The 12,149-nt window shown below is 39.0% G+C and overlaps 1 protein-coding gene across 1 annotated transcript; it reads left to right on the forward strand.

The window, feature by feature from the left end:
• LOC109838066 (probable receptor-like protein kinase At5g18500) lies at positions 2,534–8,411 on the forward strand. Its single transcript, XM_020406521.1, has 11 exons — positions 2,534–2,947; positions 3,036–3,124; positions 3,229–3,350; positions 3,454–3,560; positions 3,639–4,181; positions 4,275–4,523; positions 4,607–4,773; positions 4,862–4,941; positions 5,366–5,513; positions 5,804–5,953; positions 7,882–8,411. Exons 1-11 carry the CDS (start codon positions 2,770–2,772, stop codon positions 8,152–8,154), a joined length of 2,106 nt encoding a protein of 701 aa, XP_020262110.1. The 5' UTR covers positions 2,534–2,769; the 3' UTR covers positions 8,155–8,411.

Raw genomic sequence — 12,149 nt, forward strand, 5'->3', positions numbered from 1 at the left:
TCCATTTGTTTCACCTTTGTATGACAAAGTTAATGAATGATATGGAAGATCTAATCCCTCTGACACATCAAATTTGAGATCCAAGATGGTGATTGAAGAGTTAATCTTTAAGAATACAGCTTTATCACCCGAAGAGACAATGCAGATGATGTCCTCCTCAGCCATTATGAAGGGAAGGTAAGAATAATGAATCGAATTTTAGGATAAAGAGGAGTAATAGAGAGAGTAATGGAGAGAATTTTTGGCTGGGGAAGAGTAATGGAGAACTTATTGCTCATGATAGAGTAAAAAAAGGGCAGAGGTTTTCCTCCATTTATTACATCAGATCGCATTAATGGGACGTGACTTTTGGGGACGATGCATCTAGGGAAGAAGAGGAAGGGAAATTTCGGGTCTTTTGAGTATGCTGCTGACGTGGAGGGACCTTGAAATATGAAACGGTACTTTTAGGGCTGATCCGCATGGGCCAAAATACAAGGAGCCGGGTCACATGGAGTCCCTACTTTTGGGGCCTCGACACAATTTTCCCTAAAAAGAAAGACTTCTCTTACTTAATTTGCTTTATTTTTTTAAAGTATACAATATTTTATTGAACAAATAGATAAAAAGAAAGTTTTTGTTGACACAGAAATATAAATGTGGCATCACATAACCTTCAGGGCCCATGGAAACTTTCCAGCAGTGAAACCCAAAAAGGTGAATATATTGGCAGTGTTGTGTAGGAGAGCTTTTACGATAATTATTGTCCTCACTTTTAGGGGGTGTTTGTTTCAAATCCTATAATTTTAGGATATGGATTTCACCACTGAGTTTGAAATCCATAGGTTTTTTAACATAGATTGGGATTTCTAAAATGTTATTTGTTTCATCAATATTTTAAGATATGTAATTCTATAATTTGTATTTTGTTTGTTTCAAACACAAATTGTAGCATTATAAATTTTAGAATTTGAAATCTAGCCTAAATCCTCTCTCAAAGAGGGGATTTCACAAATGCTATAATATAGTAGTTTTTTATTATTTGGGTATTCAATATCCCAAAATTTATTTTGAATCAAACAAAGGTTATGAAATCCACAAACTCAAACCCACTTTTTCATGCTAGAATTTGTAATCCACCCTAATGATTTGTAGATAGTAAATCCCAATGTGAGGACTTAATAAAGAATAAGATAATGTAAAATGTCATCTACTCCTCTATACTTAAAAAGAGAATCTAAAGAATTATTGTTTATGCTACAGTATATGCTACTGTAAATCACATCTGCTCCTCCATACTTGAAGTTACTATTTATATTACAGTAATTTACTATATCATAATCAAATCTATTAAAACATTGATCTTTTTTTAAGTATAGAGGAGCGGATATGATTTCTAAATCAAATGCATTAAAACTTAGATCCTTCTTTAAGCATAGAGGAGTAGACAAATTTTTTAATTTTAAATATACAATAATTAAATTAAATATATTAAAAATTAAAGGGATGCAAGTTCAAAATGCAGTGCTTAAAAAAATAGGAGGCCTTGCCTTGCACAGGGTGCACGCTAGTAAAGCCAAATAATAAGATCGTACCACTTGTGCCTAAGGGCTTGTTTGGATTGAGGGGAATGAGGGTGAAGGGAAGTTAGGGGAACCATTCACCTCCATTCACCTTGTTTGGGAACACTTAGGAGGTGAAGTTAATTCACCTCCATTCACCTTGATTCACCCCCTAATAGTATAAAAATTGTTACCCCCCAAATTGGGGTGTAACCAAGGGGAAGGGAATTCCCTTCCCTTCCCTTCACTCAGTTTCCCTTAACTTCCCTTCACCCCCTACGAATCCAAACAGGCCCTAAAGGTTTCTTTGAAGGGAATCTTTGTATTAGGCGGATCTTTACTTTTTATTATAATTATTGATTATTTAATTGATAATTGTGATCTATTCTAAATATAGCATTCACTATGTCCATATGAATTTCACTCATTTCCTACTTTACAATGAAACAATCACAGCCATTAATTGCACAAGTCAATGTTTATAATGAAAGTATTGGTCTCTTCATTATTTTTCAAAGTAGAGAGGATCCAAATCCAATAATTATGGTCTATAATATTAATTGCATAAAAAAGATATGTATCTGAAGATTAATGCAATAATAACCAAAATCCACTGAAGTGACCAATAGAAATCCTTTATCATAGATCATTATTTTTCCATGTGCTCTGTACATTAATTCGAAAGGACAACAGTTGTTGGCATAATCTGAGTTAAACACCTAACAAAATCTAAATAAGTTAGCAACAATAACTTTAAAAAAATGAAAGGGCCAATCAGCAAAATGACCAGTGTCAACCCCACCCCCCCGCCCCCCGCCCCCAAAAAAAAAAAAAGGAAAATAATCTCCTTCTGTTTCAGAAAGCAAACAACTATAATTTTTTAAACCTTTTTAGTCCCAATAAATAATTGCAATTAAAGCCCACAAACATTTAGTGCATTAAAGTCTCCCATTCCCCTGTAGAGAAAAAGGAAAAGAAAACATTAAAAAAAAAAAGAGGAGAATACAGGATAGCCAACGGGGAGAGAAAAGGAACAAAACAATCTTTCGCTTTGTTTAGCTCAGCAAATTCATTCGACTGCTAACAAACCCCCCATCATCCTCAATCACCATGTTTTTTTTCTTTCTTGTGATCCGATTGGGACCAACACAAACACAATCCTCTCTCTGTCGACTGTAACTGAAACAGAGAGAGAGAGGGAGAGAGGGAGTGAGAGAGAGAGAGAGAGATGAAGATGCCCAACGAGCAAGAAGAGAGAGAGGGGAAAGCAATTGTTGTTGGAGTTAGAATGGATCAACAAAGCAAAGAGCTGCTGACTTGGGCCTTGGTGAAAATTGCTCATCCTGGGGATCAAGTCATTGCTCTTCATATTCTCCCTTCTTCTTCTTCTTCAATTCCCGCATCAGGTTTTTTTCCTTTTTTTTTGCGCAAAGTGTACCCATCAAAATCTCTTCTTTCTTCGATTTCTCATCTTTTATCACCCTTTTTTCTCAGACCCTGATGGGAATTCTTTGTCCTCGTCCATTGATAGAGATTTGGAATCGATGCTGGCAGTTTATGAAGGATTTTGTAACTTAAAGCAGGTCCCTTTCCCTTGCAAAACCTCAATTTTCTGAGAAAAGTGCTGATTTTTTTTACCATTTATTTTTCACCCATTTTAACTAAATCCGTATTTGGTATGTTTTAGATAGATCTGAAGCTAAAAGTGTGCAAGGGTTCGTCGCTGCGTCGAGTTTTGGTGAGAGAAGCAAATGCATTTGTTGCGTCTCAGCTCATACTTGGGGTCGCTAAGCATAGTCACGCCATTGGGTTAGTCTTCTTTCTTTGTAAAGTATGCTTTTTTTTTTCTTCCTTCTTTTTTGTTTTACCCAATTTTGGAAATTTTTGATAGTAATGGTATGGACTCATTTAGGCCTTCGCCGATATCGGTTGCAAAGTATTGTGCCAAAAAGTTGCCTAGGAGTTGTTCGGTGCTTGCAGTGAGCAACGGCAAGATTGTGTTCCAGAGAGAAGCAAGAGGTTGGTTGCTTGCATTTTGAAACCTAATTGATTCTTTAACCTTTGTCGATTCTACATAATATTTCATTCTTTTAATAGAGAACAAGGAGAGTGGTTCCAGTGCTCCCAAGTCGTCTTCACCTCATCATCCGAAAATTGACTGCAAAACTGATTTCGAAACAACATCAGAGCGGAATTGTTCAATCTGTGACTCTTCAAAGGAAAAAGTTGAGAAATGTCAGGCTCCCTCGTGTTCTCTTAAGCCCATTGAGAGCAAAGAGTTGCCTCTGGTGAAAACTGGATGGCCAATCCTTCGAAAATCGGTCTTAACCCGAGATAAGACCAAGACACCCAAAGGGACAGTGATTCAGTGGGCAATGCAACTCCCAGCTAGGTATTCTACTTCTTCGGTAGCTCATCCCACTCTCAAGCTCAAAAAATCCAATTCAATTGATAAATTGAATCTTAGTGAAGAGAGACTTAAGCTAAAAAAATCGAATTCAATTGATAAATTGAATCTTAGTGGAGAGAAAGATTGTTCGCTTCCAAAAGAGCTAGAGAAGATTCAAGAAAAGTACTCATCAGTTTGCCGATTATTCAGTTACAAGGAACTCGTGGATGCCACTTCCAACTTTTCACCCGGTCTGCTTTCAGTGCCCTCTAACTTAATCTGTAATTTTTTATATTTTGATATTGAATTGAAATGCTGGATTTATGTCGATTGATGTATTTCAGAGAAATTGATTGGGAAAGGAGGCAGTAGCCGGGTTTATAATGGATGTCTTTCAGATGGCAAACAATTGGCAGTAAAGATCTTGAAGCCCTCCGAAGATGCTAGAAAAGAGTTTATCTCGGAAATTGAAATCCTTACGACCTTGAGACATAAGAACATTGTCTCTATAGTTGGGTTTTGTTTTGGAAACAATCATCTCATATTAGTTTATGACTTATTACCAAGGGGTAGCTTAGAAGAAAACCTTCATGGTATTTTGTGGACATCTGATCCTTTTTCTTCTTATTTTTAGCCCCTCTTTCTTTAGATCTTGTCTCATGTGTATACTTAACAGGTGATAAAGAAGACATGAGAGTTATCAATTGGACAGAGAGATACAAGATTGCAGTGGGTGTAGCAGAAGCACTAGATTATTTACACAGTGACAGTAGCACTCAACCTGTGATCCATAAAGATGTGAAGTCATCTAACATCCTCCTCTCCGATGACTTTGAGCCTCAGGTTGTGTTTGATGTAATATCTCAATCAATTTGAAGATATTACCAATATTGTCTAACTAATTTACTCATAATTCTCTTGTATGTTTCAGTTGTCCGATTTTGGTCTTGCTACGTGGGCATCGGCTTCGCAATCTCTCACCATGTGCAGCGATGTTGCAGGGACTTTTGGGTTTGTATTTAAAACCCTTGGCATAATAATTAAGTGGGCAAAATGGTTGTGTACCTTAATTTACTTATTTCATACACATATACCTTGAACTTTTATACCCAATAACATAGTAGAATCCCACTAGAAATATGCTATTGGTTGTGAAAATCTTCTAGTCATGTATCAGATATGCTATCACAATGGTGTCTTATGCTATTCGCTCGAAACATGTCATTAGGAAATATGATACTACCGAAATAATAAATGAAATGTTATAATTAAAATGTTATCCTTGAATTAATATCTATTTATGATGGGAATTTAGGAAATGAAACAAATTTTGAACTATGTGGATATAAGAATGAAGCGGTTTCAACATTAGGATAACCTTTTTACTTAATTTAAGATAAGGGTTTTTATGTTAAGTTATATCTTACGATGGCAGGTACTTGGCTCCTGAGTACTTTATGTATGGAAGGGTTGATGAAAAGATTGATGTCTATGCCTTTGGTATTGTGCTGCTCGAGCTTCTTTCAGGAAGGAAACCCATTAGTACAGAAGGTCCTCAGGTCCAGAAGAGCCTAGTATTGTGGGTGAGTGTGCGATATTATTTTCTTATAAGTAATACATTGTTGGTTCTATGCTGACCTGCATTTTTTGATGGGTCTTGACCATAAATTGGATCTCAGCATTTTAATGCCCCTTTTTGCTCACATTGCTATGCAAAAAATAGATATCCCTGTATGTTATGAAATTATGTTATTACCATGTTGACCTTATCCTTTATGTTGAGAAAGAATATATGTTAATCTTGTACCATTCTCACCTTCAATTTTCAAACTTGTTTACGTGAATTAAATTGATTGCAAGTCTTTGATGGCAGGCAAAGCCAATTCTGCATAATGGGAAGAGTAAGGAGCTGGTTGATCCATTCTTGTCAAATGAATATGATAGTGATCAGCTGGAGAGGATGATTCTTGCTGCTTCTCTATGCATTAAGAGAGCTGCTCGGTCTCGACCAAAAATGTCCCTGGTATGATTTCATTTATGTTGTCATATTATAGTCATGTTTTCTATTCAATTTAGGTCGTCCAAATTTATTTCAAGAAATGATCTTAAAAATTGATTGGTTGTGTGTGTTATAAAGGACAAATGGCCAGCATTCCTATTAAACTACTATGTAAGAGTTGTTCTATGGGGCTCATTTCCATAACCCGGCATCCTAGTTTCTACAAAACTGTTGTGGCAAATACTTGGTTTTCACTTGTTTAGTAATCATAAAACCATGTAATATAATGCCTCTAAGCAGTTCCCTTGTTGCCTCTTTAGCCTTCACCTTAGGGCTTCACGATTCTTGTTTTACTTGCCTACATATCAGTTCCTGTATTGAGATCTTGATGTTATTGTTTTCTTGAGAAAGATAAGATGTAATTCATTTGCTTCATATTGGACAAGAAGTATCAATGCTATAATCACACCTTATTACGCATGTCCAAGCTTTTAGCTTCTTAAATGCATTTTCTTCTTATTTGTGAGCATATTCCCATCAATGATCTCTCGCAATTTCGAGATATGTTACTTCTTAGTTACCCAAATTCGTACATATAAGTATGGCTGTTTTTTAGCTGTTTAATATATTTTCCTTCATGGGCCTTTCATGATTACATAACAATCTAGAAGCACTTCTCCGCTTGAACCACCTAGCTTTGCTACATACAATATCCTCTTTAATCTCCAGATCATGATCATGAATCTTTGATAATGGAAGTAATCACTCCTTGTTATTTTATCGCATCCATGTGAACTTTACCCTTGTTCTTCTCTTGCTTTCATGAGCTGAAATTCCAGGTGTTCTGTTACCATCCAGTATGATTTAATTCTTGAGATTTTAAATCTTAAGTTCTACTTCGTACATCACAAATTAGACATCCTTTAATTTCATCAACTAATAGGATATCATATACATAAGCAAACAGTGTGTCAAGGAATCTCATACAATATATTTCCAATAAGAAGTTCGATAACTACATCACAAAGGTAGAAGGACTTACATTTGTACTTCAGAAATTATCCATCCTTCAATTTCAGCAAACCAATACAATACCATAAGCAAGTAATGCTCTTCAAGGAGACGAGAATTTAAATGCTGATCCTTGATGTATCCCAAAATGTAAGGGCCTGTTTGGCAACCTCCGAAAATGGGGCCAGGTTTGAACCTGCTCCCATATTGAGATGAATTTTGTTTGGGTAAAACTAGGCCAAAACTGGCCCAGTTTTACCTAATCCAAAAAAACCCTCACTAAACTGGCTCTTTTTTGATCTATGGGAGGTTTGGATAAAAAAAGAACTAGTTATTCTCAGAACTGGGCCCAGTTTTGAGAAGATTATGAAGCACACCCTAAGAATGGCATTCTAAATAAGGCTTTTATATAGCAGTGAATGACTCAGCAAAATGAATATAGATCGGCTCAGTTTCCTTTCTAGATCCACATCCAGCCTTATGCTTCAAGGATTATAATCTATTTCTAAATTTCGAGGCATCTCAAAGTTCTAAACGTTTATTCAGTACATAAAAAGGATATTTTATCATTTGGACTTGCTATAAGGAGTGAAGTATCTGTTTTCTTCTTTTGTGGAGTAAAAAGTGTGATTTTCCCGTGTTCCGTCCATGAGTTGTGTTAAGTTGACAAGTGATGACAAATAATATCCTGCCTCTCACTATACTGTGCCATCAAATAATATCGGTCAATAAAGTATCTTTTTTCTTCTTTTGTGGATTAAAAAGTGTGATTTTCACGAGTTCCGTCCATGAATAGTGTTAAGTTGACAAGTAAGTGATGACAAATAATATCCTGCCACTCACTATATTGTGCCATCAAATAACATCGGTCATAATGTTCCCCTTAAATTCAAAACTAGGAGATAAATAACGCCTAGAAACCACACATTGCATTTGTGCAGGTTCTGAAGCTACTCAAAGGAGACGAGGAGACTGTCAAATGGGCAAAGTCGAGAGTCAGTTCACCGGAAGAGATTGAAACATTGGATGATGATGATGAAGTTGCACAGCCTGATTCTAACCTTCGTTCCCATCTTAACCTCGCACTTCTCGATGTTGAAGATGATTCAACCTCGGTCAGTAGCACAGAGCAAACCCTGGATTTCGTATCAAGTAACACTTCCTTGGATGATTACTTGCAAGGGAGATGGAGTCGGTCATCAAGCTTTGATTGACTAATTGGACTAACCTTATCCATACAAATTTCCATTTTTTTCTCTCGTTGATGTACAGTGTTTTGTCTAATTCCAGTGTCCTTTATCTTCTAAATTTGTTTGTTTATTTAGGCGCCGCAGGAGAATAAAGTGAGAAATGGTATATTTTTTCACTTTTCTTTTTGTTTATTTCCAATTTGGTTGCATCATTGCAAAATGACTACACAGCCATTTGTTGATCAATTTAACAAGTGAAAATTAGGGCCTTGGTTGTGAAAGATGCCTGTGATTTTTAGCTATTTGTGTTAATGAACAGTCTTCGTGCTTTATATCATTATAGATCACTTTTCTGGCTTTGTATACTGTACGTGATGAGCCAATTATCATCTCATTTGGCTCTAAGCAGGAGTTTATGTTGTCTTTTAAGGTAAATTGCAGATAAATCCTCGCAGTATGTACTTTCAGTGGCACGTATCATTCTCGAAGTATTGCATTAGCTTTTCGCATTTTAGACTGTCATTTTGAGAAGAATATTTGTACATAACCAGCATTTCCCTATGAATTGATTTGTGTGGGTGGGAGGGATGTTAAGATCGGTGTAGATCAAACCTCTGTTCAGGTGAGGTTGAACGGAAGCAGACGAACGTGAGCTTCAGGCGACATCTCGATGCAGGCGAAGTTGGGGGCGGAAATAATCTGCAGGCGAGTTGGAGACTTCTTGCAGGCGAGATCGACGCAGGCGAAATCGGTGGACATGCGAGTTTGAGCGCTTGATTCAGGCTGTCGACAGTCAATCGACAGCTCAGCTAGGGTTTCCCTATAAAAGGGAAACCCCAAACCCGAAACCCTAGGTTGCTCAACCCCTTCTCTCGCGATCTAAAATCTCCTGGCGGCGGACTCAAAACGCAGCAGCGTTCTTTTGTAGCTATAGTAAAGATTAAATTTATTTGAGGAATCTCAAGTTTGAGATTCGCTCTTGAATTGTAATTTCTTGTTAGATTAATAAGAAATTTACTGTGTGGCTCCCGAGGACGTAGGCAGTTGCCGAACCTCGTTAAAACTTGGTGTACTTTTTCTATTCTACGTTTCTGCTGTCTTAGGGGTTTCAGCGTTAAATTCCCAACAACTGGTATCAGAGGGTGAAACGATCTAGAAGAAGTCAGATTCAAGTGGGAGCCATGGTCGCAGAGGAAGGAAAAATGAGACTTGAGAAGTTTGATGGAACAGATTTTGGATTTTGGAAAATGCAGATAGAGGATTATCTGTATCAGAAAAATCTGTATCAACCACTATCGGGGAAGAAGCCAGATTCTATGAAGGCAGATGAGTGGAACCTTCTAGATAGACAAGCCCTCGGAGTTATCAGATTGACGTTGACTCGCAATGTTGCGTTCAACATAGCGAAGAAGAAGACCATGGCGGGTCTTATGGCAGCACTCTCAAACATGTATGAGAAGTCATCAGCCACGAACAAAGTTCATTTGATGCGGCGGTTATTCAATCTGAAAATGGCGGAAGGCGCGTCAGTAGCACAACACCTCAATGAACTCAACACGGTCACAACCCAATTGAGTTCAGTTGAAATTGAGTTTGATGAGGAAGTTCGGGCGTTGATACTTTTATCTTCCCTACCAGAGAGTTGGAATGCTACAGTCACAGCTGTGAGTAGCTCGTCGGGAAGCACCAAGTTGAAGTTCGACGACGTTCGTGATCTGGTTCTCAGTGAGGAGATCCGACGGAGAGAGTCGGGTGAAGCTACAACCTCTTCAGTATTGCATACAAAGTCAAGAGGTAGAAATTCAACCAAAGGGAACGGACGAGGCAGATCAAACTACATGGGTAGATCAAAGGACAGGAGGTCCAAGTCAAGGAATCCAAGCAACAGCTCGAAGGCTATCGAGTGTTGGAATTGTGAAAAGACCGGGCATTACAAGAATCAGTGCAATAGTGCTCAGAAGGAGAATGAGGCGAAGGCAGAAGTGAATATCACTTCCACCTCAGGAGGAGACGACGCATTGATATGCTCTTTGGAGAGCAAGGAGGAATCTTGGGTGTTAGATTCAGGAGCGTCGTTCCATGCTACTTCTCAGAAAGAATTCTTCGAGAAGTATACTCCCGGAAATCTTGGATACTTATACCTTGGTGATGATCAACCGTGTGCTATTGTGGGCAAAGGTGTAGTGAAAATTAAGTTGAACGGGTCAGTATGGGAGCTGAAGGATGTCAGGCATATTCCCGATCTGAGAAAGAACTTAATATCCGTAGGCCAGTTGGCTGGCGAAGGATATACTATGACCTTTCATGGAGATTATTGGAAGATCTCAAAGGGCGCAATGACGATTGCCCGAGGCAAGAAGACCGGTACCTTGTATATGACAGCAGGTGCACGTTGTTTGATCTCAGTTGCAGCAGGCAATGAGACTTCAAAGCTGTGGCACCAGAGACTCGGTCATATGAGTGAGAAGGAGATGAAAATCATGCACACAAAGGGAAAACTCTCAGGACTGCAGTCAGTGGAGATGGATATGTGTGAAGAATACATACTTGAAAAGCAGAAGAGAGTCAGCTTTCAGATAAGTGGCAGAACCCCCAGGAAAGAGAAGCTAGAACTCGTTCACTCAGATGTATGGGGACCAACAACCACCGCGTCTATTGGTGGAAAACACTACTTCGTGACTTTTATCGATGATCACTCTCGGAAAGTGTAGGTCTACTTTCTGAAGCACAAGTCAGAAGTATTCGAAGCTTTCAGGAGATGGAAAGCTATGGTCGAGAATGAGACCGGTCTGAGAATAAAGAAGCTCAGGACCGACAATGGCGGTGAGTATGAAGACACCGGATTCAAGAAGTACTGCTATGAGCACGGGATCAGAATGGAGAGAACCGTGCCCGGCACGCCTCAGCAAAATGGTGTAGCTGAGCGGATGAACCGAACGTTGACAGAGAGAGCCAGAAGCAATCGGGTGCAGTCAGGCCTACCGAAGCAGTTCTGGGCAGAAGCGGTCAACACAGCAGCTTACTTGATCAACCGAGGTCCATCGGTTCCATTGGAGCACAGAATACCAGAGGAGGTATGGTGCAGAAAGGAGGTAAAACTCTCACATCTTAAAGTTTTCGGTTGTGTAGCTTACGTGCATATTAGTGATCAAGGCAGGAATAAGCTTGATCCCAAGTCAAAGAAATGCACTTTCATCGGCTATGGTGAAGATGAGTTCGGCTACCGTATTTGGGACAACGAAAACAAGAAAGTGATCCGCAACAGAGATGTGATATTCAACGAGAAGGTGATGTACAAGGACATGCACAAGACAGATGACTTAGAGAGCGAGTCAATATTTGTAGATGTAGATGATGTCCCGAGTAACCTCTCGGAAGAACCCAATGCAGAAGGTCCTCAGCCAGAAGAACCTGTTGGACAAGATGGTGCGCAGGAGCTCGACGCACGTCCTCCTGTACCCAACAGGAGATATATGAACTATCTGTTGCTGACAGATGGTGAGGAGCCTGAAAGCTTTGATGAAGCTTGTCAGAGTGGAGATGCGAGCAAGTGGGAGCTTGCCATGAAAGATGAGATGAAGTCTCTCATCTCAAACCAAAGGTGGGAACTAGCTGAGTTGCCCATGGGTAAAAAGGCACTCCACAACAAATGGGTGTACCGGGTGAAAGAGGAGAAGGATGGTTCCAGAAGATATAAAGCCCGGTTAGTTGTCAAAGGATTCCAGCAGAAGGAAGGAATTGACTACACCGATATTTTCGCTCCCGTGGTGAAGCTAAATACTATCAGGACAGTGATGAGTATTGTAGCAATTGAAGATCTTCATCTCGATCAGTTAGACGTGAAGACGACGTTTCTTCACGGAGATCTAGAAGAGGAGATATACATACACCAGCCAGAAGGTTTCTCAGAAGAAAAAAAGAAGAACCTGGTGTGCAGACTCAAGAAGAGCTTGTATGGCTTGAAACAAGCCCTAAGGCAGTGGTATAAGAAGTTTGACGGCTTCATGCACAAGGAGGGT

The sequence above is a fragment of the Asparagus officinalis genome, chromosome 4 (assembly GCF_001876935.1).
Source record: "Asparagus officinalis chromosome 4, Aspof.V1, whole genome shotgun sequence".
Taxonomy (NCBI): domain Eukaryota; kingdom Viridiplantae; phylum Streptophyta; class Magnoliopsida; order Asparagales; family Asparagaceae; genus Asparagus; species Asparagus officinalis.

Excerpts from the sequence above, each read along its gene's own strand:
- LOC109838066 (XM_020406521.1), top strand. The coding sequence starts at position 2,770 with ATGAAGATGCCCAACGAGCAAGAAGAGAGAGAGGGGAAAGCAATTGTT. Across the intron at positions 3,125-3,228 it reads GATTTTGTAACTTAAAGCAG|ATAGATCTGAAGCTAAAAGT; the intron begins GTCCCTTTCCCT and ends GGTATGTTTTAG. Across the intron at positions 4,942-5,365 it reads GATGTTGCAGGGACTTTTGG|GTACTTGGCTCCTGAGTACT; the intron begins GTTTGTATTTAA and ends TTACGATGGCAG.